Raw genomic sequence first — 26,811 nt, 5'->3', positions numbered from 1 at the left:
CGGTACATGAATGACGGGGAGTGATTGCAGCCAGTGGTTGCAGCGCGGATACACAAGTTCATTTTCTCCCTGTAACCGCTGTTACAGTAAGGCAGCTGGGCAGGATCTTTATGATATATCAGCAGATTAACCCTATATCTGTAAGTCAATAGTGTTTTTCGGACATGAATGGTTTCCTTTAAAGGATATTTTTTTAGCTCTTGGATGTTGCAGGGCTAAGTGACCAAAATAAAGGCAAAGCAATGGTGATCAAGATCTAAAGGAATGAACATCCTCCAGGCTGTGTGACCTCACCATTCACTACTATGAGGTTAATAAAGGGATAGGGCTGGAAGGGGAAATACAGTAATAAGAAACTAAGTAATTGTTAAAGTAAATGGCACTCTTGTTCTCACCGCCGTCCGCTCCAGGAAGAACTGGTAGAATTCAAGAAATACTCTCCGCGTTTCCTTTGGGTTGGTTTGCTGATAAAGGTCTCCATACAGGTAGCAGAGCTGTGGGAACACAGCAGGTCGTATTATTAGTTCCAGAAAATAAGATCACTGAAGTGGTTTTCTAGGATTAGTCCAACAGGTCTGTTTCTTTCTAAAATCGGGTCACACCTGTCCACAGAGGTGTCTGGTACCACCACTGGAGTGAGGGCGGCCGAGCCGCAGTACGAGACAACCTGTGGACACGTGGGCTGCGGGTTTGTTTTTAATGATGTACAACTCCTTTAAAGTGTAACTTTTAGTTTATAAATTATTAGTATGCATTTACATAAGCAACTTTTCCCAACATAACTTATCAGTAACAAACACATCAGAGGAAACTGGAGGGGTTGGAGGAGGCTAACCTCCAACCGATGGAAACTGAAGACCTAACCTCTGGATAGGCCATCAACACCAAAGTCCTTGAAAACCCTTTAGGGTAAGTTCACACAGGGCGTTTTTCTGCTGCTTTTTTCTGCAGAAAAACCTGATCTTCTTGGCAGGAAAGAAGCTGCTTCAAAAACGCAGGTTTAGGTGCGATTTTGGTGCGCATTTTGTTGCGTTTTTGGTATGTTTTTTTCCCTCTATGCTGATGTCCTTAAATTTTCAGCAGCAAAAACGCAGCAAATAATGATACCTGCGTTTTATCAACACCCATTCAAGTCAATGGGTGAAAAACGCTGAAAAAATACAGCAAAAACGCTAAAAGTAGTGACATGCTCTATGTCCAAAAAAAACGCAGCCAAGCACAAAATACTGATCACACAAAAAACCTATGTGTGCATGAGATTTCTGAAATCTCATAGGCTTTGCTGGTATTGTAAAAAACAGCTGAAAATTAGCATAAAAAACGCAGCAAAAACGTCCTGTGTAAACTTACCCTTAAGACTTTTTTCACATTTCCGTTGGTACGGAGCCGTCACGAAGCGTCGGCGCGACGTACCGACGGAAGTGTGCGCTTTCACATTTCCGTCAGACTGCAGGGTGAGGAAAGATCGTGAGAGCGATATTTCCTGCTGAGCATGCACAGTCTGAAACACTGGATGCAACGTACAGAAAACATTCCCTTGAACGTTTTTCTGGGACGACGGTCTGCCAAAATCCGACGGACGCAACGTGTGGCAAAAAGGTCGCGATCCGTCGGCAATACAAGTCTATGGGGAAAAAAACGTATCCTGCGGGCAAATTTGCAGGATGCGTTTTTTTCCCAAAACGACGCATTGTGACGGATTAAAAAAAAAACGGAAATGTGAAAGTAGCATTAGCTGTTAACAATTTAGCAGTATAAAACAAAAAGGTAACAAACCACGTACTATAGTTTGTTACAAAAAAAATTAATGCTAAAGGCTACCTTCAGTAAAGCCAATTTGGCTGTTCAATAATGGAGCAGGTAACGGTCTAAGGAGCTGGGAGAGGGAGCTAGAGTGAGACAATCAGTGAAAAAAAAAGATGCTGCTGCAGCTTCAAGTGTTATATCCTGCCACACAGCTGGATTCACAGCAACACTGCTCACTGCAGTTGTAGTGTGGCTTTTATGCTACTTTTGAGGGGTATGCTGCATAGAAATAGACATGACTGCTTGCCTATGTGTGCAACAGGTCTCAACCTCCAACTGAAACAGAGTTCAGAGAAAACGGACATTAAAAAAAGAGCCTGCAAAGAGGAAAAATGCTTAAAAAATGCCATGTATAAGTTTTATGGTCAAAAATACCATTACTCCTCATGTACACACAAGGCAGTTGGATCGGAGACCGGGGAATCGATTCCCCCAAGGTCAGTAACTTGTGACCGCTGGACGCGGAGTCAAGCGAATCTCCCGATTCCCAGCTCATCCTTTGATTAGCCCGGGCTGACATGACGTAGTATGTGCGACTGGGTAATCAAAAAAAGAGCCAGGAATCCCAGGAGGTAAGGGGAGAATCACAGGGCTCCGGTTCGGAGGTCGCAGATGACTGACCTAACCGATGCACCGGCGTCCAGAGAACAGATTCTCCCATCTCTAAAAGCAGCTTACTCTGAAGAGTTACCTGAAATAACAGGGACTTTCTAAAATGTAAACTTAAATTAAAATATTCACATAAATGCTAAACTCCAAACAACTGAAAATACAATTTTTGGCCAATTATTGGTCATTTAAATTTCAATTCCTGAGCCACTCGTGACCTTATCAACTAATGGATAGTGCATAAGCCGGTCAGGACGCAGCGTAGGCAATGTGCGTTGTCAGCATCACCAGTGTGCAGAGGTGTCCGCAGCCTCCCGGAGAGGATGTATTAGCAGATGCTCACCGACACTGCTGGCCACCGAGGCATTAATATATGCAGCGTGGCATCTCCAGAGCAGCAGGCTACAAGATATTTCACCATTATTAAATTACAGGAAAAGTGGTTCTGCAAATGGCTCTACACTTCTGACACCCTGTCCATGTATTAGCTATTCAGACAGTAATCTGACTACTTGAACGTCCAGGTGTTAATGAGCCAGGTTATGCCGGGTACGCACACAAGACAGGAGCAGAATACAAATAATGCCAAAATAAGTTCTGCAGTGAGCAGCAGCTGGTGATGAAGAGGTTATTAGGATTTTAGGTCTATAAAGCCAAGGTTAATCAAAAGGTGGGCATCACTGCTTTCCATATCTTCTGTTACCTACCAAAGGTGCAGGGTCAAATTGAGAAACTACATGGAATATAAAAACTGCAAGGTGCGCAGGGTGAGACTTCAAGAGGTCCATACTTTGGAAGCAGCTACACTGGTCAGCCACCTGCTGGGAGAAGAGAAAGCCAAGTAAGCCCCATAAGATGACAATCTGGAGTTCTTCTCTATTACAGAGCTAAGACCACCATTACAGTTCCTTATCGGACAGGACACAAGAAAGGCAAGTCTAGAGAGTCACACATCCATGACAAGGCAGACTAGGTGTTCAGAGGTCTACATGACGTGGCAAACCTGGCTGGAACTCATCTTTTGCCCTAAACATTATGGAATTAAAAAGCTACAGAAAGTCTGACTATGCATTCACTCTTTGGCGGCCAGGCATGTGTCCTTCCAGCGTCCTGCTATAAGAGCACTCAAAAAAATGGGGAACGATCAATCTTATATGTAGATATTTATGTGAGAGATCTATAATAAGTAAGTCCAGGGTGCAAGACTTATAAAAGGGACTCCGTCAGAACAGAATGACTGTTTAACCTAAGTTTAGGCTCTTAGTGCCCCCTTGGCGCGGCCATACAGTTCAGTGCACCTTCCCACCTGCTTGTTCCCCTCTATCTCCAACCTCCTCGTCTTTGCTTAACAGCTCTGGCTTTATATATCCAGAGAATAATGGAAAAATAGTAGATGGAAAGGTGCACTGAACAGTATGGCCACGCCAAGAGTGCACCGAGCACCTGAACTTGGTTTATAGAGAGGTGCACTGAACAGTATGGCCACGCCAAGAGTGTACCGAGCACCTGAACTTGGTTTATAGAGAGGTGCACTGAACAGTATGGCCACGCCAAGAGTGCACCGAGCACCTGAACTTGGTTTATAGAGAGGTGCACTGAACAGTATGGCCATGCCAAGAGTGCACCGAGCACCTGAACTTGGTTTATAGAGAGGTGCACTGAACAGTATGGCCATGCCAAGAGTGCACCGAGCACCTGAACTTGGTTTATAGAGAGGTGCACTGAACAGTATGGCCATGCCAAGAGTGCACCGAGCACCTGAACTTGGTTTATAGAGAGGTGCACTGAACAGTATGGCCACGCCAAGAGTGCACCGAGCACCTGAACTTGGTTTATAGAGAGGTGCACTGAACAGTATGGCCACGCCAAGAGTGCACCGAGCACCTGAACTTGGTTTATAGAGAGGTGCACTGAACAGTATGGCCACGCCAAGAGTGCACCGAGCGCCTGAACTTGGTTTATAGTCATTCTGTGCAGACAGGCATTCTTTAATTGTATAGGCCAATTCTAAACACGGTTTGGTTTTTCCCATACAGGTTGAGTTTTTGGGCATGTTAGTTGGGAGTGCCCAACTATTAACTGCAAAACTAACAAATAGTGAAATGAGCGTTCTCAATCTTATGAAGGCTGTCCGGCGCTGTGCACCATCTAGACATTGGCTTATAATAGAGCTCCTGATATTGTCGAGCACAAAGTGGAGTCACAAATGGGGTGAAAAACCTTCTTGAGCAATGGATCAAATGTATCATTCTCCAGGTTTAAGACAAGTTGGAATCTCGTCTCTAGGAATCTCGTCTCCAATACCTAAACCACCGTGAGGATCTCTTGTGCCTATCCTTTACCCTGGACATTTAGGTCTCATTATACTCTATGTGATCGCCAGAACTGCAGGACTTTCCTTCTCCCTATAGCACCACTCTCCCCCTCACTCCAAACTCTTCTCCCCTACATTACATTGCTCTTGTGCTTTTCTTTACTGGACCTTTTTGGGTTCAGAATAAACAAGCAATGATAATTCTTTTGGTTAATAGAGAAAGCATGTAGTGTAATTGCTTTCATCTACCGTATATACTCGAGTATAAGCCGACCCGAGTATAAGCCGACCACCCTAATTTTGCCACAAAAAACTGGGAAAACTTAATAACTCGAATATAAGCCTAGGGTGGGAAATGCAGCAGCTACTGGTAAATTTCAAAAATAAAAATAGATAAGAAATAAAATTAAAATTAATTGAGACATCAGTAGGTTAAGTGTTTTTGAATATCCATATTGAATCAGGAGCCCCATATGATGCTCCATAAAGTTTATGATGGTCCCATAAGATATTCCATATTAAAATATGCCCCATATAATCCTGCATAAAGGTTAATTATGGCCCCATAAGATGCTCCATACAGACACTTGCCCCATATAGTGCTGCACAAACATTAATTATGGCCCCATAAGATGCTCCGTACAGACACTTGCCCCATATAGTGCTGCACAAACGTTGATTATGGCCCCATACAGACACTTGCCCCATATAGTGCTGCACAAACATTGATTATGGCCCCATAGATGCTCCATACAGACACTTGCCCCATTTGCTGTTGCTGCGATAAAAAAAAAAAAAAAAAAAAAAAATCACATACTCGCCTCTCGTTGCTCAGGCCCCCAGCACTTTCAATATTCACCTGCTCCTCGTTCCGGAGCCGCTCCATCTTCAGCGTCTTCTGCACTGACGTTCAGGCAGAGGGCACGCACTAACCACGTCACCGCGCCCTCTGACCTGAGCGTCGCTGCAGAAGATGCTGAAGATGGAGCAGCGCCGGAACGAGGAGCAGGTGAATATCGTGCACCGCTCCCCTCCCCATTATACTCACCTGCTCCTGGCGCAGTCCCTGGTTCCCCAGCTTCTTCCTGTTTTGAGCGGTCACCTCTATGGGAGGTGGAGCTGCATATTCATTACTGTAATGAGCGGTACCATGTGACCACTCAGTACAGGAAGAAGCTGCCGGCACCCGGAGAAGCAGGGACTGCAGGGACCGCGCCAGGAGTAGGTGAGTATAACTAGACAGCCCCAGCTGCCCCGCCGACCCCTGGGTATGACTCGAGTATAAGCCGAGAGGGGGACTTTCAGCCCAAAAAATGGGCTGAAAATCACGGCTAATACTCAAGTATATACGGTATATTCTTTTGCATAGTATTTTTTCTTGTTTCTCATATGTAATACTTTATGAAAACACAGTAAACATTCAGTTATATAAAAATGCTGAGGAGGCCAGTAAAAAACCATACAAGATGCATATTATTATTATAACTATCTAGGATTATATATAATGGAGCCATTTAAGGCTAAGTACACATTAGCGTATCTGTGCGCAGCGTATGATCTACATGCGCAAACGCATGGCTATGCTGCATTTATCCAGATCAGCTTACGCATGACGCAAAAAAAAAAAAAAAAACCACTGCGTGTGCATGCGTTTGTATGCGTATGCATTCGACATTTCCAGGAGGGCGTGTCTCAATCGGTTCCTGGACATGCGCAGACCGAAGAACGCAAGCGCATCGAACGCATGTCCTTGCGTACCAATGCGTTCCCATACAGTAATGCATTGTTTTGACGCACTTATCCGCATGCCTGCGCATATTTGATGCCTCAAAAAAATGCATTATGTTGCGTTCGCCGCACACCGTGAAACAACGCACAGGGACGCATCCGCCCGCAAACTGATGCTAACGCATGTCTCTACGTACACAATGTTAAACATATGAACGCAAGACGCATGCAGATCTATACGCAGGCACACGCTGCGCACAAATACGCTAATGTGAACCCGGCCCAAGCGAGTAAAATGCCAAACACCATCTCAAGCTGCCCATTTCATTACCTGCTCTGGTTCAGCATCGAAGTCTTCGTCCTCAGCACCAATAATACTATGTGCAAAGCGAGCGGAGGGACTTCCCATGCTGGACTGAGAATCCTCGAGCAAAAAAGACAAGACCGCAAATAAGTGAGCAGGTCACGTTACAGGCCGCACAGTCGCTGCGCTAGGACGGTGGGATTACAGACATTATGCAGATTTCTGCATCCCCTAACATACAGGGAGACGACATTATCCTTATATCCATAACATATTTCAGTACAATGTGCATAACTGGAGCTTACACTCCCCCCAACAATTCCACGCAGCAGGTCAAGCAGAGATTAGGGGGCTTGTATGGTGGCTAACACACAGCACAATGCATGCAGAGCACAACAATGGGTAAATGAACGCAGAGGATCAGATGCTGCAGATTAAGCCTGGGGTCTACATACTGTATCCAGATACTCGCTCTTTTCAGGGCTTTCTTCCAGAAAACTCTTTTCTCTTTGTCCACTGCATGGGCTCTGTAAAGATGGATGAAAAAAGAGCGATTACTAGAAAGCACAAAATCATTGCCACGTTTAGGCAAGAAATAACACAAAGACAAAATATCATTTATCAATGCTTAGACTGGGTTCACACCTGTGTTTCGGAATTTAGTTTTTCCCATCTGGGTTAGGGAGTTTTACAATGTGCAGGACTGACACATAACTAAACACGGACCCCCAACATACTTAATGGCGTCCCTCTGAGTCTGTTTGTATCTGTTCCTCCTGATTAGAGATGGGCGAACCTGGACAGTAAGGTTCAGCGACTGTACCAAACACGTACGGTTTGGGCACGGACACCAAACACTGACTTCACCTTTCTGTTCTGGTTCGGAGGCAAGTAGTCAGCTGATGGGACTACTGCTCCCATCAGCCTCCAACTGCTGCAGTTAATAACAGTGAGTGCAAGCATGGCTGATGGGAGTATTCATCACCTGACGCCTGTCCTCTAAATAAATAAAAAATAAGGGTTCCCCTATATTTAGATAAGCAGCCAGGCAAAACTGACAGCTGCAATCCTCAGATGCACCCCCCCCCCCCCCCCCCCCATTTTTGACAACTAGCCTTACTAAAGCAGACAGCTGGGGGCTGGTAATCTGAGGCTGGTAAGGGGATATGGATATTGCCCCCTCAGCCTAAAAATAGCAGCTTTGCTTAGCTCTTTCCACTTGCCCTGTGGTGGTGGCAAGAGGCGTAATATTTGTGAGGTCGATGGCATCTTTGTAATGTCCAATGACATAAAGCCCACGGTTTAGTAATGGAGAGGCTTCCATAAGACGTCTATCCATTACTAATTCTATAGTTACATGGTAAATAAAGACACAGCCAGAATAAAGTCTCATTGAGCAGCGGTGAGTTCATTGGGAGAAATTTGTCCCGGTGACCTCTCTGAGCTCAGCGCTGCACCATAAGACTTATCTCACTGTGCTAGCGATGATCGAACTGGAGGTCACCGCAGTTCAGGGGCCCGGCTGGGAACGCAGCCTCACTGACCATCAGTAACCTCAATGATGTCACCGCTAGTCACTGACGCTAAGCTCGCAGCAGATTATTCTTCGTTCTCAGCCTGGACGGTCGCATCTTGGCACAGTCAAGGTCGAAAACTAGTTATCCCCAGACATGTATGACGGCGTGTGACAGAACGACGGGACAGGTGAGGGATAAGGTTGCTTTTTATTTTTGTTTTATTACAGGAGACATTGGCTTCAATGGAATGGGTGTTAGGCAAGTATAACTGTGTTCGTTATTTTTAAATGTAAAAGTGTGTTTTGTTTTATTTCAAATAAAGGACTTTACATGGTAAATAAACACACAGCAAACATAGCTATAGGAACAGTAATGGATAGGTATTTCACAGGCACCTCTCCATTACTAAGCCATGGGCTTGATGTCGACGAACAATACAAAGGTGACATCAACCCCACAAATATGAACCTCACTTGCCACCACCACAGGGCACGTGAGAAGAGCTGGGCAAAGCATCTAATAGACGCGCCTTATCTGGGCGGCTGCGGTTTTTAGGCTGGGAGGGGGATCAAAATCCATGGCAACTTACCAGCCTGAGAATAAGAGCCACCAACAGTCTGCTTTAGCTTGGCTAGTTGTCAAAAATAGGGGGGATCCCACGCTGCTTTTTTAAAATTTAAACATAACAAAAAACAAACAAACACGTGGTGACCCCTCTATTCTTGATAACCGGCCTTGCTAATGCTGACAGCTGAAGGTTGCAGCCCCTCAGTTTTGCCTGGCTGCTTATCAAAAATACAGGGGAACCCCAATTTTTTTTTTATTATTTATTTAGAACGCAGGCCAATGAAGACTCCTACCAGCCCCCGCCTGCTCTTGCTGTTATTAGCGGCAGCGTAGGCTAATGGGAGCAGTAGTCTCATCAGCCTACGCCAGTGACCAGAGAAACGTTTTGCTGTGGGAACATCAGCTGCCTGATCGGAAGTAATGATTTTACTGCTGATCAGAAGCAGCGTTTACCGTGCTGCTGATGCACATGACTAACACTTGATGCTAGAACCCCCCCATTCAAATGGATGGGGTCCGGTACTGTTCTGGTACCCAAGTTTTTAAAAAAAAAATTTATTTTTTAAACTGTTCAGCCAAACCCAGCGAACCCAAACATCAAGGGGTTTACCCATCTCTACTACAGACCCATTTTAGACATGAATTCTATTTGTCTAGTCCTAAAACAAACCCAGATATAATCCCAGCCTTATTAGCACACGGCACTGGTATAAAGAGTGGGCCACAGCCCTGTGCAGGAGATGTCCGAGGGGCGGCCATGAGTGTTTTCCTACTGCCGGTTTGCTGGATTACTGAAGAGCTCTAGTTAATTCACAGTGCAGTTCAAAAAAGTGAATAATAAGGATCGTGCACATTTTACATTTGCAAACTAAAAAGAAAATATATGGCTTATGTAAGACTATATAATCAACAAAAAGCAAGGTTTAACGCCAACTTCCCTGGTGGTCTGGGATAGCAGAAGGTTAAAGCTAGCCTCCATACAAGAATTTAAGCCACCCTACATATGGCCGACAAGCAAGAAAAAAAAAAATTCTCCACATTTTCTGGATGAAACTGAACGATTTTTTATTTGCTCGTGTGAACCTCACAGTGGGCTATGGACACTTTCTGCAACTCACTCGACAACTGTGTGATGCTTGTCGGAACGGATGTGGTTTATAATGTGTCAATGTGAGGCTATATTTTGGAATTATCGAATCCAATCAAAATGTAAAGTTAGAGAAAAGTATGTAGAGCGCCAGCACTGTCATCACTCAGCACGAGCCGCTGATAAATCTCATCAGTTAGATGGATTTAGTCCCACTAAGTCTGGTTTCGTTCCTGCTCTCTATATGGGAAAAGCTAGCGAGGACTGTGCGGCTTTCATGGCGCTGGCTATAATACGTGGAGCTACGGAAAAAGCTGAGTGTTTGTTTCCATATGCCAATTTACTGCCAGCTGCAAAGTCTAAAGACAGACAAAATCCAGCAATAAAGCATAAAGATTATATCAAGAATCGCCCTAGAAAAAAGACCTGACCGCAGTAGTATGGAGATCCTGGATTCATTCATAAAAAGACGAGTTCACAACGGAGCAGCAGGATCATCACTCACATCTGTAACATTACTGCTTGGACGCGATCCATCGCCAATGATGTAATCGCAGCGTTCCTGGTCAGAGGAGTAAGAATCCAGCTCATTCATCTGCAAACAGAAGATACAAGTTGTACTGTGCGGCAGAGAGGAAAAGAATGGCGTTCCTAGCCTGGAATCTGTGTGTTTAGGTGGTTGCTTCTATTCCTCTACATTATTTACCCATAGGGGTTGTCCAGCCTTGGGGTACAAGCCTGCGCTAATTCTCCCAAGCTGGAAGCAGGCTGTCACGTGAGTGCAAGTATGCAATTTGCACACTTCCGGCCACATTCCGACTAGACGTGTCCAACCTCATTCAATGCACTTGCATTGAGCAAGGCTGCACATGTCTAGTTGGCATGTGGCCTCATGTATGCAAATCACATAAAGCGGTCACGAACCCGCCACCCATGGCGGCACCTTAGAATCCTCATAGCGCAGTGCACATGGTTGTGAGGAATCACAAGTCTGCAGTCACATAGAGTGACTGCAGACTTGTACCCTGAGCAAGAATAACCAATGTAACTATACACAGATACATATGCATTCATAGAATAAAAACTTATCATAATAACTCGACTAAAAAGATAGTCCACCCCTGGGGACTTTTTATTTTCCTTAAATGCATGTACTTGGGGCTAAATCATTTCTGTGTTTGGGTTTTATTTTGCACGGTTTCGTTATCCAGGCTCTTTATTTATTGACAGCCAACTTTGATGTGGTCTGTGGTCAGAAATCAGCTGAGAGGAGCTCAGAAACAGATAAAGATACCCAGTCCCTGCCAGACGGTGCCAGCAAGCTGAATGATAGACTCGTCATTACCTCATTTCGGAGCCAGCAATAAATATTGGAACACAGAGGCTAGAGAGGGCCAACCGTGCAAAATCTTTAAACCCAAAAATTACTTTTTTTGTGCCAATTACATGCAAGTTAAAAAGAAAAAAAATTATTGTACAGAGGGCGGTCCTACCAGTGACTGACAGCCATCGCTGCATACATAGACACAGGGAGGACTGTCAGTCACTAGTAGGACCGCCCACTGGACTCATACATACAAACACCAGGAATTTCAGTAATGAGTAAAATGCAAGTTATACGGAAATATTTTCCACAAACCTATCAATCTGATTGGCTCTTCTTGCTCTATAACATCCTGCCTGCAGGTCAGAAACCATTTGCAACATGACTGGTTACCTTTAGAAGGGAGTTTTATTCTCTGTTCCTTGGTCAGAATAGCGAAGACCAGAAAGCCGACTGGGCAGATGAAAAGATTAGAGGCCTTAAGGTACCGTCACATTTAGCGACGTTGCAGCAATCTAGACAACGATGCCGGTCGCTGCAGCGTCGCTGTGTGGTCGCTGGAGAGCTGTCACACAGACAGCTCTCCAGCGACCAACTATGCAAAGTCCCCTGGTAACCAGGGTAAACATTGGGTTACTAAGCGCAGGGCCGCGCTTAGTAACCCGATGTTTACCCTGGTTACCAGTGCTAATGTAAAAAAAAAAAAAAAACACTACATACTTACCTACCGCTGTCTGTCCCCCGGCGCATTCCTGCACTGACTGTGAGCGCCGGCCGGCCGTAAAGCAGAGCGGTGACGTCACCGCTGTAATCTGCTTTACGGCTGGCCGGCGCTGACAGTGCAGGGAAGCAGAATGCCGAGGGACGCGACAGACACCGGAATGTAAGTATGAAGTGTTTGGTTTTTTTTACATTTACACTGGTAACCAGGGTAAACATCGGGTTACTAAGCGCGGCCCTGCGCTTAGTAACCCGATGTTTACCCTGGTTACCAGTGAAGACATCGCTGAATCGGCGTCACACACGCCGATTCAGCGATGTCTGCGGGAGATCCAGCGACGAAATAAAGTTCTGGACTTTCTGCTCCGACCAACGATGTCACAGCAGGATCCTGATCGCTGCTGCGTGTCAAACACAACGATATCGCTATCCAGGACGCTGCAACGTCACGGATCGCTAGCGATATCGTTGTGAAGTTGTTTAGTGTGAAGGTACCTTAAGAGATACAAGACACTTTCCAAACACCTTGGCATCCCGACGTCAACAGATTAAAATGTCACATCAAGAAGTTTGCCAATCATTGAATATTCAAGAAACTCCAGGAAACGAAAGAACCATAAAGAAAACTGGTTCAAAATGTTGCAAAGAAACAAGTGGAGAAGTGATGGCTTCAACCAGCACCATATCGAACACACTGAGCAATAGAGGGCTCTATGGCAGAAGACCTAGGAGGTGTGATTGGGGGGTCCCATGTGTGTGGGGGCTCAGGACCGAGCTTCCATCGATGCCGTCACTCATCTGACAGCGGCCTTTATATGCAATGGACGTTGGTGCTTGCATATACCAGCTCCCATCAGCCCTCCGCAACCGCAGGACACAGGCGGATAAATTACGGCAAACGGGGTCTTCTGCCACCATATTAGTAGTCCTGTGAAGCTCAGGTACACACTGATCTTGATAAACTATACACACTATATACTACAGGTTACAGTCCACAAAGGGGAATTTAAAAAAAAAAACAGTTTACAAAAATCTAAGAATAAAAAAAGAAAAATAGAATAAATGCAAAAATTAAAAATCACTCCACTTTTCCCATTAATAAAGAAATGTAGAAAATAAACATATCTGGTATTGCCACGTACGTAAAAGTCCACTCTACAAATGATAAAATTAATTAACATGACAGGTAAACGCCAGAGTGAGGGAGAAAGAAAAACAAAAATAAATAAAATACTAAAAAGAGAGATTGATGTGTCACATGTGCCCCACATTGGTATCAATAAAACGCAGGGGAAAAAAAAAACTGACAGCTCAATTGATGGAAAAAAATTTTATGGGTCCATGAAAATGGAGACACAAACTCACCATCTTCATTTTTTTCTTCTTCACTCAAAAGGAACTTTTCACCTCAAAATGCGGTCCAGTCTGCAGGCACCGTGTTACAGAGCAGGAAGAGCGCAATGGATTGATATATAGTGTTGTGGGAAAGGATTCAGTAAAATCTGGGCGCACTTTAAACTTCCCCTCTTTCTGGGGTTTTGGGTCCAGTGGGCGGTCCTATCAGTGACTGATAGCCATCTATGTATGCAAGGCTGAGCTGTCAGTCACTGATGGGTCCAGTGGGTGGTCCTATCAGTGACTGATAGCCATCTATGTATGCAAGGCTGAGCTGTCAGTCACTGATGGGTCCAGTGGGTGGTCCTATCAGTGACTGATAGCCATCTATGTATGCAAGGCTGAGCTGTCAGTCACTGATGGGTCCAGTGGGCGGTCCTATCTGTGACTGATAGCCATCTGTGTATGCAAGGCTGAGCTGTCAGTCACTGATGGGTCCAGTGGGTGGTCCTATCAGTGACTGATAGCCATCTATGTATGCAAGGCTGAGCTGTCAGTCACTGATGGGTCCAGTGGGTGGTCCTATCAGTGACTGATAGCCATCTATGTATGCAAGGCTGAGCTGTCAGTCACTGATGGGTCCAGTGGGCGGTCCTATCTGTGACTGATAGCCATCTATGTATGCAAGAGCTGTCAGTCACTGATAGAACCGCCCACTGGATCCAAAACCCCAGAAAGAGCAGAGCATTTAATGAGTACAGCAGACTATACCTAATGCATTCTTACAACACTATAGAGGAATACAAGTGTCACATGGTAAGATTTCAGTCATGGTTGCTGGCACTAAGGCCTCACCCTCGTGCTACACAATATGATGCCTAGAACACTATAGCGCCCCCCTCCACCAATTTGGAGAAACACAGGTGGGAGTTTTAGAGCAGAGCACTCCTACAGAACGTGTGGGGTTCGGAGACATGACTTCTCTCCCAGGTGCTGACTACATGTTCTCTGCTGACTACATGTCCTCTACTGACCTGTGTGGGAGATTTGGTTTTACATAATTGTTCTTGGAGCTGCTGTATGTGTTTCTTGGTGTCTTGGATGTCCTTGTAGAGCCGCGTAGATGGCGCGCTGTTGTACTCCTCCTGGGACGACTAGGATCAGAGGGACAGGAGACATTGGTAGGGAATAAAGCAGCCACCCGCGACCTCCTCACCGGCGCAGACACCAACCTGTAACTGCTCTTTTTCCTTCTGCAGCATTTTCTTCAGAATGTCTAATTTCTGGTCGTGCATAATATTGTTCTGCTCCTAATACAAGAAGTGCAGCGGTGGTAGGAAAAAAATACATTACATTTCTCCAACTATTATATTACGCTCTATAACGTTAGGAAAGGAAAGTACTCACCCCCAATAATATGGGGCTGGTTATCCTTTCTAAGGGTCCGTGCCCATGATTCACTGGAGACAAGTGCAATGGAGAAAAGGGATCATTCTCAGATAAAGGGACGTGGGGGGATCCAGGAGGGCGACCTTGAACTGTAAGAGCCACATAGGAGCCGGCTGTGTAGAAATCAGTATGGGAGAATTAGAATGTGTGTATAAGCACCGCGCAACCCACATGGAAAATGCACAGAATTGCTATAGTCTCTCACAAACATACAAAATTGGTCATTTCTGTAAATGTATTTAATTTTTGCTTACTATAGTAGGAAATTCACTTACACTTTATAAGCTTCACAACTTCAAGGTGGTTGGAGTGTGTGACCAGGGTCCCATTGACCTGGAAGAGAAAAAATAATCATCTTTATTTTTATATAGCGCTAACATATTCCGCAGCGCTTTACAGTTTTGCACACATTATAAGGGTAGATAGAAATCTTACAGGAGATAGCAGCAGACAACGCACTACTATGACGGGCCAGCATAGTATGAGGACAGGAGGGCCAATGACGGGCCAGCATAGTACGAGGACAGGTGAGCCAATGACGGGCCAGCATAGTACGAGGACAGGTGGGCCAATGATGGCCAGCATAATACCAGGACAGGAGGGCCAATGACGGGCCAGCATAGTATGACGACAGGTGGGCCAATGACGGGCCAGCATAGTACGAGGACAGGTGAGCCAATGACGGGCCAGCATAGTACGAGGACAGGTGGGCCAATGACGGGCCAGCATAGTACGAGGACAGGTGGGCCAATGACGGGCCAGCATAGTACGAGGACAGGTGGGCCAATGACGGGCCAGCATAATACGAGGACAGGTGGGCCAATGATGGGCCAGCATAGTAGGAGGACAGGTGGGCCAATGAGGGCCAGCATAATACCAGGACAGGAGGGCCAATGACGGTCCAGCATAGTACAAGGACAGGTGGGCCAATGACGGGCCAGCATAGTAGGAGGACAGGAGGGCCAATGACGGGCCAGCATAGTAGGAGGACAGGAGGGCCAATGACGGGCCAGCATAGTAGGAGGACAGGAGGGCCAATGAAGGGCCAGCATAGTACGAGGACAGGTGGGCCAATGACGGGCCAGCATAGTATGAGGACAGGTGGGCCAATGACGGGCCAGCATAATACGAGGACAGGTGGGCCAATGATGGGCCAGCATAGTAGGAGGACAGGAGGGCCAATGACAGGCCAGCATAGTACAAGGACAGGTGGGCCAATGACAGGCCAGCATAATACGAGGACAGGTGGGCCAATGATGGGCCAGCATAGTAGGAGGACAGGTGGGCCAATGAGGGCCAGCATAATACCAGGACAGGAGGGCCAATGACGGGCCAGCATAGTAGGAGGACAGGAGGGCCAATGACGGGCCAGCATAGTAGGAGGACAGGAGGGCCAATGACGGGCCAGCATAGTAGGAGGACAAGAGGGCCAATGACGGGCCAGCATAGTAGGAGGACAGATCGGCTAATGACAGGAAAGCATAATACGAGAACATGTCAGCCAATGTAGGTGCCAACCTTATTCTGCATGTATGGGACCTCTATAGATAATGAACATAATCTTTTGACAGTGGACACCGTACCCCAACAGTATAATGATCTGCACTGCAGTATATATAGAACACAACCCCCCTAACGCATGCTCAGGCCCTCCATGGGGACTAAAAACAAACAATTTCACTCAAACAGTAAATATCATTTAGTAAAAAGAAAACTGAACACCAGAACGGCCTTTTATCAGTCAAACACCCTCCCCAAAAAATGTAATTAAAAAAAAAAAACCACATTGGGTAAACTTCAAAATAGCATCAATAAAAACAGTAGCTTGCCACATGGAAAAAAAAGCTGTCACACCTATCTATCGATGGAGAAATCTAGAGTTACGGTTATCAAACAATGGAGAAAGGGCAATACAAAGAAAAAAAAAAATATATATATATATATATATATATATATATATATATATATATATATATATATATATATATATATATATATATATATATATATATATATATATATATATATATTTTTTTATACAAGTTTCTGAATTTTTTTTCACCAGTTAGAGTAGTTATCTAGTAAAAATAAGCTATGGCCTAACCACGGGATTAGAGTGCCCTGCTCTGCCAATCAGGGCCAATCAGAACCCCACGATCTAGAAGTGATCAGCAATCTTGTGGACAGGTGACAGAGTGGTCCGCGGAGGATAATGTGGCCCCTAACCACAGGACTCGCAATGGTCAGCAGAAGGGGGACATATATCCTGTGGATAAGTAACAGCTTATACAGTAACCGGCATTTTAATATTTCATAAATCAATAGCACATGTTATATATCAGAGAGATCGGCTTCTTGCTCGGCCATTATCTAACTTCTCATGTTGGAGGTAAGATCTGCATTCAGTGCTGACACTTTCCCATCACCGATATAGGAGATGGCGGTTGGTGCTGATATACGGAAAGAGGGAGGAGCTAAAGACCGAGGCTCCTCCTCCTATCTACATAGAATCTCATCAGCACCAACTGTCATCTCTTATCTCAGGTACTGGAAGGTGTCCGCACTGAATACAGATTTTATCTCAGAATTAAGAACTGTAATAATGGCCGATCAATTATGGCTGACAAAGGTGCAAACTTCTCTAAAATATATATCAGTGTTACCTATTTTCATGTGTACTAATGATTTATTATAGAAAAATAAAAACTTATTCTAACTTCAGACAACCTCTTTTTGTGGTGGGAGCTTTTTTTTTTTTTTTTTCTTTTAGAAATTAAAAAAATTTTTTAAAAAAATGTATCTGCGTCGCCATTTTAACTAACAAACTGCACCGTATAGCATGGTAACCATGTCCCAGGGACCGTGCATACACACAGGAAGAACATTTTGGCAGTGTCCTGTATCGTGCACCATGTGGTGCAGTCCAGGCCCTTACCTTGATGATGCGATCTCCAGTCTGCACCCCAGCTCGCATGGCAGCTCCATCTAAACCAAAAAACAACCAGCTCAAAATGACAATTTATAGCTACTAGATAATATGAAAAAAGTAAATCACTGGGCATATTATGGCCAAACACCAAGGGGCCCTATAGCAGATATTTATTATGCTCACTTATATAGCACCAACATATTTACCGATATCATCACTGCCCCATTGGGGATCACAATCTAGATTCCCTATCAGTATGTCTTTGGAATGTGGGAGGAAACCGGAGTACCCGGAGGAAACCCACGCAAACACGGGGAGAACATACAAACTCCTTGCAGATGTTGTCCTGGGTGGGATTTGAACCCAGGACTCCAGCGCTGCAAGGCTGCTGTGCTATCCACTGAGCCACCATACAATGCTAGCTACTGAGCCCCCATACAATGCTAGCTACTGAGCAATCATACAGTGCTATCCACTGAGCCCCCACAGTGCTAACCACTGAGCCACCATACAATGCTAGCTACTGAGCCCCCATACAATGCTAGCTACTGAGCAATCATACAGTGCTATCCACTGAGCCCCCACAGTGCTAACCACTGAGCCCCCACAGTGCTAACCACTGAGCCCCCACAGTGCTAACCACTGAGCCCCCACAGTGCTAACCACTGAGCCCCCACAGTGCTAACCACTGAGCCCCCACAGTGCTAACCACTGAGCCCCCACAGTGCTAACCACTGAGCCCCCACAGTGCTAACCACTGAGCCCCCACAGTGCTAACCACTGAGCCACCACAGTGCTAACCACTGAGCCACCACAGTGCTAACCACTGAGCCCCCACAGTGCTAACCACTGAGCCCCCACAGTGCTAACCACTGAGCCCCCACAGTGCTAACCACTGAGCCCCCACAGTGCTAACCACTGAGCCACCACAGTGCTAACCACTGAGCCACCACAGTGCTAACCACTGAGCCACCACAGTGCTAACCACTGAGCCACCACAGTGCTAACCACTGAGCCACCATACAATGCTAGCTACTGAGCAATCATACAGTGCTATCCACTGAGCCCCCACAGTGCTAACCACTGAGCCACCACAGTGCTAACCACTGAGCCCCCACAGTGCTAACCACTGAGCCCCCACAGTGCTAACCACTGAGCCACCACAGTGCTAACCACTGAGCCACCATACAATGCTAGCTACTGAGCAATCATACAGTGCTATCCACTGAGCCCCCACAGTGCTAACCACTGAGCTAATAGACAATTGTCCGCCAGATAACGGCTGGACAGTCAGCGAGCTCTTCCCCATCCAGGAGCGTTAGTTCTGCTAAGCCAAGAACAAAAAGGATCGGCAGTTCGAAGATCGGATATCTTCCCAAACATGGAGAGACGTAAGGCCCTCCCATGCATGACGGTCAGCCATGGAAGGCTTGGGGTCTTCTGAGGGACCCTTCATTCTCTGCTCCCAGCATCTGTGAAGAGCATATTAGGAGTCTGACGGCATTAATGATGGCGCTCACATTCATTCACTATCATTACCAAAGGCAATGTCAGCTAAAGGTTAGCGTTCTCCACCACAATCCTACGTAATAAAGCAGGCCCACTGGTACGTGCTAATAACATGTACAACACATGCTGCGGGGCGTCCACCACCGCTAATCTGGTCCTCCACATTAGATCATCACCATCCCCGGCCAGACGTGAAAGGCACGATGTCTGCCAACACAACCACAACAGCAGGAGCGAGGACAGGGGAGAACGTCACACTTATGGAGGCTTACCTTCCTTCACCGACTGAACAAAGACAGGGTTATCGCCACTGACCGTCAGCCCGAAGCCATTCTCATCCCTCTGTATGATCACACAGCGCTGAACTAAACCTGCATGGAGAAGATGCGAGCATTACACCACGGGAAATGAGACGGGCGTGTACACCATCTGCCCAGTCTGGACATTCACGGTACATGACAAGACATCTGCCACCGTGCCCCATACCTGGTTCCGGAGAACGTCTTCTTGGTCTGCTATGTGGAGCAACCACTAGTGGAACCGCCAGGTTTTATTTAGTCTGGGACTACATGGTGACTTTGGGCCCGGACACAAACCGTGCGCCATAGTTTGCTACGTGTGGCTGCAGCATCCTGCAGGCGAGAGACCAAGGTGACCACGACCAGCAAGCCCAAAAGTGACTAGCTTCTCGTGGTCCTCTAAGGGTTGTGATGTATCAGCGGCACATAGCGGTCTTTGGCCTGTGTCCCCATGTAGCCCCATACCCAAGGATTGTTCACTAATGGACACCCCCCGCACAATCAATTCAGGGCTTTATAGAAAAATGTAAAGAATGTATAATAATAATAATAATAATAATAATAATAATAATAAAGAGTCAGCGGCTGCCGATTGGCTGCAGCGGTCACGTGACACGTGGTCATGTCCCTGCAGGGTCAGCAGCGCAGACATCGCTGTACGTCGTCGTGTCTGGAGGTGCGCACACATGGAGGTCGTTTTCTATAGGTCTGTGAATGGATTAATCTGGGGTAATGGGTGCGGTAACAGGAGTTGACGGATGAAGTTTCGGGTCAGGACTTTTCTCATTAATGTTACAGTACATATGAAGATACTTGTAGGTGAAGGTTGGTACTTTGTGGATAAAAATTGTAAGCAGCAATAACCTCGCTGTCCTAGGAATCCGTCAGCAGCTTAGTTACTTCGGCCTAATCATTGTGGGTTGGTTTCCAGCACTAACAGGTCTTTCACTGCAATTCTAAGAATGCTGGCAAAATCCACAATGGTAAATTCAGCCGTATGGTAGCATCACACGTGCACAGATTTTCATCTACAGACGTTTTTTTTGTACTGGAAAGAATGAAGTCTACTTAGCTATGCGTCCACACAAAAAGTAAAAGGTTAAAAACACTATAAAAAATGCATTGCATGCCCTTCCACCTGACATCCCCAACCTTTGATCATCCAATAACCGAGGGGTTTTTTTTCGAGACCATTTGGAGTAGAAACTCTCCAATCATAACTCACAGTTTTTAACTATTTAGAAAGTTTCTGCTGCAACGACAGAAAAAAACCCTCAGTGTATAGAAGCCCTCATACCCTCAAGGGGAGGTTTTACAGCGTGATGTGCAGACACCCTGATCCCAGTGATGTGTCACTTACTGGGCTGCTTGCTATAGTTACAATCAATAACTTATCAGCAGGAGATCACTAGAGGACCATTAAAACCTGCTGCCATGTAGTCCCCCATACTCATGAGCTCTGTGTAATTCCACACCCACTATTGATTGGCAACTTGCTGTGTACACTGTGCATAGGCAGAAAGCAGCCAATCAGTGATGTGGGTGGGGTTATTTAGAGAACTGCTAGATGTGCAGCAGAGAAGACAGGGATTTTCATCAGAACTGCAGCAAGAAGCTCAGTAAGTGATGAATTGATCTATCGGTCGAATCGGGGTCTCCTGCTGCCCCAATGGGGGCCCAACAATCTGCTGACAGATTCCCTCTAGGGCTCAGGGGCAGAATCTACATTGTTCTGTGATTATAAAGCGGTTGCAGACATGAAAGCATTTGTGAAGCACAAGTATTTTTTTGATTGAGCGCTAATGTGATGAGATGTAAGATTCTTATGGAAAACAAAGGACAGAAGAAGAGCGATTCACAAACAAGTGCACAGACATAAGAGGCGAAGCAGCAGCCTGCACCCTCCACCCCAGGACATCGCTAAGGCATAACACACCAACCATTTATCCCTCCCTGGGAAAGGTGGCGAGGAGCCGCACTTTGGTCACGGCTCACATTTGTTCTGCCGCAATATGGGGTAAATAGCGGCAGAAAGTGACAGTCCGGCGCCATGTGAATAGGCCTTATAGACCACTCCTGGCAATAACCGCTATGGGTAGAGGACGTCTAGCCGGGCCACAGTCTGCGGCAGGTAGCTACTGTATTACACGCCGGATGCTTAGAAGAAGGGCGCTGTGCGTTTTTCAATAACTTCAATGGTGGTATGATTTTTTTTTTTTTTGTAGCCTTCCCTACTTGGGACAGTCACATCTCAAGAAGTTTTCCGACAATTCCAAAAAAATAAATAATATGTCCAGGTAGTGCACAATCCTTTAAATTGATACCATTATTGCCATAAAGTGACAGATGGCACCTGATACGCCTGCAGACAATATCTGAGAGCGTGTCGTGCGCACGCTATTGCGATTCCTCAGTATTCCTGGTGCGGTCGGATGTCACGTGAACACATATCCATACTTTACATACTTGCGGTCACTTGCCGACAAGTCTCATCCTGCATTTCTCAATGAGAGAAGTTGAACAATTCTAGTCGGCACGTGACCGAAAGTCTGCAGATTGTGCAGTCATGTGACCATCCGCTAGGGGACCTGTGACTACGCGCACTGTATGAGCCCACTATTCGGCGGTCCCCAGTCACATGGAGACTGCAGACTTCTGTCCCTAGTCTGGACAACCCCTTTATTAGACACATTACCTATACTACTGATGGGACTGGCCTCTAAAGGGAAAAGTCAAACAATAGGAAAAGCACTCAGCTACTAGGACTGACAAGAAGAAAAACACATTCAAATTTTCCAAAGGTATTTTATAGGGGGAAAAAAACACACATTAAGATTTTTTTTTTTTTTGGGGGGGGGGTGTTATTATAAACAAAGAATTAGAGCAACATACAAAAGTGCAGGATAAAGACGACCAGTGCAAACTGTAAGGGGGTAAATACAGGTTCCGAATAGTTAAGAATGCACTCATACATCGGCTGAAGAACTATAACTCCCAGCAGATCCTGACATAGCCGGAGGTTTGAGACTACAGCACTTCTGACATGTAATAATCATAGCTCATATACAGTATAATAGATGCAGGTCTTGGCAACGAGCCGCACATGATGGAGTTAGGACGATGTGGAGTTTGTAACAAGGGAAAGTCACTGTTCTGTAATTTGGCGGAAACAAAAATGGGAATCAGCTGGAAACGGGCAAAAAGAAGCGTCTAATAATAACCCGCTGATGGAGCCACAGAGGCCCACTCTCCTACAGAATGTGCACCCGGGATCGCATCCGGCTACACTGGGACAGGGGGCGGCGACACCGGGGCAGGGGGCGGCGACACCGGGAGAGGGGGCGGCTACACCGGGAGAGGGGGCGGCTACACCGGGAGAGGGGGCGGCTACACCGGGACAGGGGGCGGCGACACCGGGAGAGGGGGCGGCTACACTGGGAGAGGGGGCGGGCGACACCGGGAGAGGGGGGGCGGCGACACCGGGACAGGGGGCGGTGACACCGGAAGAGGGGGCGGCTACACCGGGAGAGGGGGCGGGCGACACCGGGAGAGGGGGCGGCTACACTGGGAGAGGGGGCGGGCGACACCGGGAGAGGGGGGGCGGCGACACCGGGACAGGGGGCAGCGACAACGGGACAGGGCGGCGACACCGGGAGAGGGGGCGGGCGACATCGGGAGAGGGCGGGCGACACCGGGAGAGGGCGGCGACACCGGGAGAGGGGGGGCGACACCGGGAGAGGGGGTGGCGACACTGGGAGAGGAGGGGGGCGGCTACACTGGGAGAGGGGGCGGCTACACTGGGAGAGGGGGCGGCTACACTGGGAGAGGGGGCGGCTACACTGGGAGAGGGGGCGGCTACACTGGGAGAGGGGGCGGCTACACTGGGAGAGGGGGCGGCTATACTGGGAGAGGGGGCGGCTACACTGGGAGAGGGGGCGGCTACACAGGGAGAGGGGGCGGCTACACTGGGAGAGAGGGCGGCTACACTGGGAGAGGGGGCGGCTACACTGGGAGAGGGGGCGGCTACACTGGGAGAGGGGGCGGCTATACTGGGAGAGGGGGCGGCTACACTGGGAGAGGGGGCGGCTACACAGGGAGAGGGGGCGGCTACACTGGGAGAGAGGGCGGCGACACCGGGAGAGGGGGCGGCTACACTGGGAGAGGGGGCGGCTACACTGGGAGAGGGGGCGGCTATATTGGGAGAGGGCGAGTGTCAGTCTTCCTACACAGGCACTAATTGGAGACATGAACCAGTGACACATCCTTCACATTCAGCATCTGGGGTGCAGATCATCCGTGGTCCAGGATCTTGCTGGTATAGGTGCATTCCTGCATTTATTACATTAAACTGCTTTCACACAATACAGGTTTTCTGGAAGAAGATACCACTGGAGTTATAGACAAAGACAAGAAGCTGCAACTCAAATGGACAGACTGCAATGGCATTATCCAAAAATCGCAGGTCCTAGCACTGTTATTGGAAAGCAATCAGCGGCTTGTACACATTTAGCTTTAGAAACCTTCAGCCATGACGTGTTCTCATATAGGGGAGTGGAGGCCAAACATATTTTTACATGAGGGGAGCAGCTCCACAATCAAAGCGAAAGACACCCCTCTCTCCCCCAATTATTTCTATATGTCAGGTGCCTGGAGAGCAAGGAGACATGGGTCCGCCCGCTGGGCACCGGCGTGTAGAGCACAGTGTGCACGGAGGGGTGACCACTCATGCATACCTCCACTTTATTCATTCTCTACGGGATTGCCGGAGATGGCGCGTTCAGCACTTATAAGACTGACAGGAACTACAGCGTGCACATGATCGACCTGAGCTCCATTCACACAGCGCTCTTCAGAGCCCCAGTTCTCGGGAATAAAGTAAAGACTTGTGTCCCCATGGCAACAGACTACAAGTACACGGTTTGTAGTCAGTGTCCGCAACAGTACTTCCTTCTATTGGCCCCACACCTCTTGAAAATGATAAATTCCATTGTTGTTATTCTGCCATTATTATTATTCCAAATGATAAATTCCAAGTGACAAATCTGGAGGTTATCTACTAAATAATTATCTAAGGGTCACTTCCGTCTGTCTGTCTTTCGGTCACGGTTATTCATTCGCTGATTGGTCTCGCCAGCTGCCTGTCATGGCTGCCGCGACCAATCAGCGACGGGCACAGTCCGGAAGAAAATGGCCGCTCCTTACTCCCCGCAGTCAGTGCCTGTCGCCCGCATACTCCCCTCCGGTCACCGGTAACACAGGGTTAATGCCGGCAGTAACAGACCGCGTTATGCCGCAGGTAACACACTCCGTTACCGCCGCTATTAACCCTGTGTGTCCCCAACTTTTTACTATTGACGCTGCCTAGCGGCATCAATAGTAAAAAATGTAATTTTAAAAATAATAAAAAATAAAAAAAACCTGCTATACTCACCCTCCGTAGCAGCTCACGCCGGCCGCCATCTTCCGTTGCAGGTTCCGGTGGCAGAAGGACCTGCCATGACGTCACGGTCATGTGACCGCGACGTCATCACAGGTCCTGCGCTAATACCAACCCTGGGACCGGAAGCTGCCGTGGACTACAAGGGGCCCTCGGAAAGGTGAGTATATGTTTATTTTTTAGTTTTTCATCTGTGACAAACCTGGCTGGGCAATATACTACGTGGGCTGGGCAATATACTACGTGGGCTGCGCAATATACTACGTGGGCTGGGCAATATACTACGTGGGCTGGGCAATATACTACGTGGGCTGCGCAATATACTACGTGGGCTGCGCAATATACTACGTGGGCTGCGCAATATACTACGTGGGCTGCGCAATATACTACGTGGCTGGGCAATATACTACGTGGGCTGGGCAATATACTACGTGGGCTGGGCAATATACTACGTGAGCTGGGCAATATACTACGTGGGCTGGGCAATATACTACGTGGGCTGGGCAATATACTATGGGCTGGGCAATATACTATGTGGGCTGGGCAATATACTACGTGGCTGGGCAATATACTACGTGGCTGGGCAATATACTACGTGGCTGGGCAATATACTATGTGGGCTGGGCAATATACTACGTGACTGGGCAATATACTACGTGGCTGGGCAATATACTACGTGGGCTGTGCAATATACTATGTGGCTGGGCAATATACTACATGGCTGGGCAATATACTACGTAACTGGGCAATATACTACGTGGCTGGGCAATATACTACGTCACTGGGCAATATACTACGTGGCTGGGCAATATACTACATGGCTGGGCAATATACTACGTAACTGGGCAATATACTACGTGACTGGGCAATATACTACGTGGCTGGGCAATATACTACGTCACTGGGCAATATACTATGTGGCTGGGCAATATACTACATGGCTGGGCAATATACTACGTAACTGGGCAATATACTACGTGGGCTGGGCAATATACTATGTGTGCTGTGCAATATACTATGTGGGCTGTGCAATATACTACGCTGATATACATATTCTAGAATACCCGATGCGTTAGAATCGGGCCACCATCTAGTAAAGAAATAAGCAACAGATGGCAGGATGACTGCAGGATTGGGCAACACTGGGCTTCGGGTCATTAACTGGAACTTAAACTTCTTAAAAATAGTTTTACAGGACTTTTTTTTATTAGATACAGAAGAAAATTAACTATTTTACTGGTGGACCTGCCTCAGCCATTAGTAATTAGACAAACTATATAAAATATATACTGAGCACAATGTTGGGATATTAATACCCCAACTAAAGCACAAGCAACATCAATGATCACACACAAAAAGTAGAGACCAAGTGATCAAAAGATATTAAGCGGCAGAGCGAGCGGCAGAGCTGTGCAGGTTACAGAAGGGCATGCTTTGAAGATTTAGGCAACAGAACATAAAGCACCAGGAGCCAGGCCTACAGGTAAGGAATGCCATGCAGATGGAGAGAGAATTAGAGAAAAATAAGCAGCGGACGTGCAGGTGGCAAGGGCCACTCTCGCAGCTTGGGCTTACCATAGGTCTCTTGTCTACTCTCATCCCAAGTAGACTTTGTCTTCCTGGACGAACTCTCTGCACAACAGTGGAAGAGAGAAGGAGACATGAAGATGCAAGGCGATAATGTCACAGACAAATTATTTAACTGTAAAAATCAAGAAAAGGTCCTAAAAACGCAGTCATTGTATCCATAGTGTGGGAGAATGGGCCACATAACATGGCGGGGAAGCTAGGTTAAAGAATACAACAAAAGACTCCGGTGAGAAGATTCTGGAGCTCACGTAGGGTCCCAGCCCTCCAAGAGAAAGGACTCCATGACT

The 26,811-nt window shown here is 46.9% G+C and overlaps 1 protein-coding gene across 3 annotated transcripts in view; it reads right to left on the bottom strand.

Moving 5' to 3' along the window:
- ARHGEF12 (Rho guanine nucleotide exchange factor 12) overlaps positions 1–26,811 on the bottom strand; it is a 195,814-nt gene that overhangs the window by 125,419 nt on the left and 43,584 nt on the right. For 2 of the 3 annotated variants that reach the window (XM_069741781.1, XM_069741782.1), the window contains exons 4-15: positions 26,510–26,566; positions 19,471–19,569; positions 17,696–17,745; positions 15,036–15,093; positions 14,719–14,873; positions 14,544–14,621; positions 14,346–14,465; positions 10,438–10,527; positions 7,217–7,288; positions 6,789–6,881; positions 3,123–3,236; positions 396–494 (exon numbers count right to left, since the gene is read on the bottom strand). In XM_069741781.1, coding sequence (XP_069597882.1) covers positions 396–494; positions 3,123–3,236; positions 6,789–6,881; positions 7,217–7,288; positions 10,438–10,527; positions 14,346–14,465; positions 14,544–14,621; positions 14,719–14,873; positions 15,036–15,093; positions 17,696–17,745; positions 19,471–19,569; positions 26,510–26,566 — 1,085 coding nt within the window. The remainder of the gene's footprint in view (positions 1–395; positions 495–3,122; positions 3,237–6,788; positions 6,882–7,216; positions 7,289–10,437; positions 10,528–14,345; positions 14,466–14,543; positions 14,622–14,718; positions 14,874–15,035; positions 15,094–17,695; positions 17,746–19,470; positions 19,570–26,509; positions 26,567–26,811) is intronic. The other variant, XM_069741783.1, reaches the window with a different exon arrangement.

This window comes from Ranitomeya imitator, chromosome 10, assembly GCF_032444005.1.
Source record: "Ranitomeya imitator isolate aRanImi1 chromosome 10, aRanImi1.pri, whole genome shotgun sequence".
In the NCBI taxonomy this organism is placed as follows: domain Eukaryota; kingdom Metazoa; phylum Chordata; class Amphibia; order Anura; family Dendrobatidae; genus Ranitomeya; species Ranitomeya imitator.
Note: the sequence above shows the minus strand (reverse complement) of the source record. Positions and strands in the feature narration are given on the sequence as shown.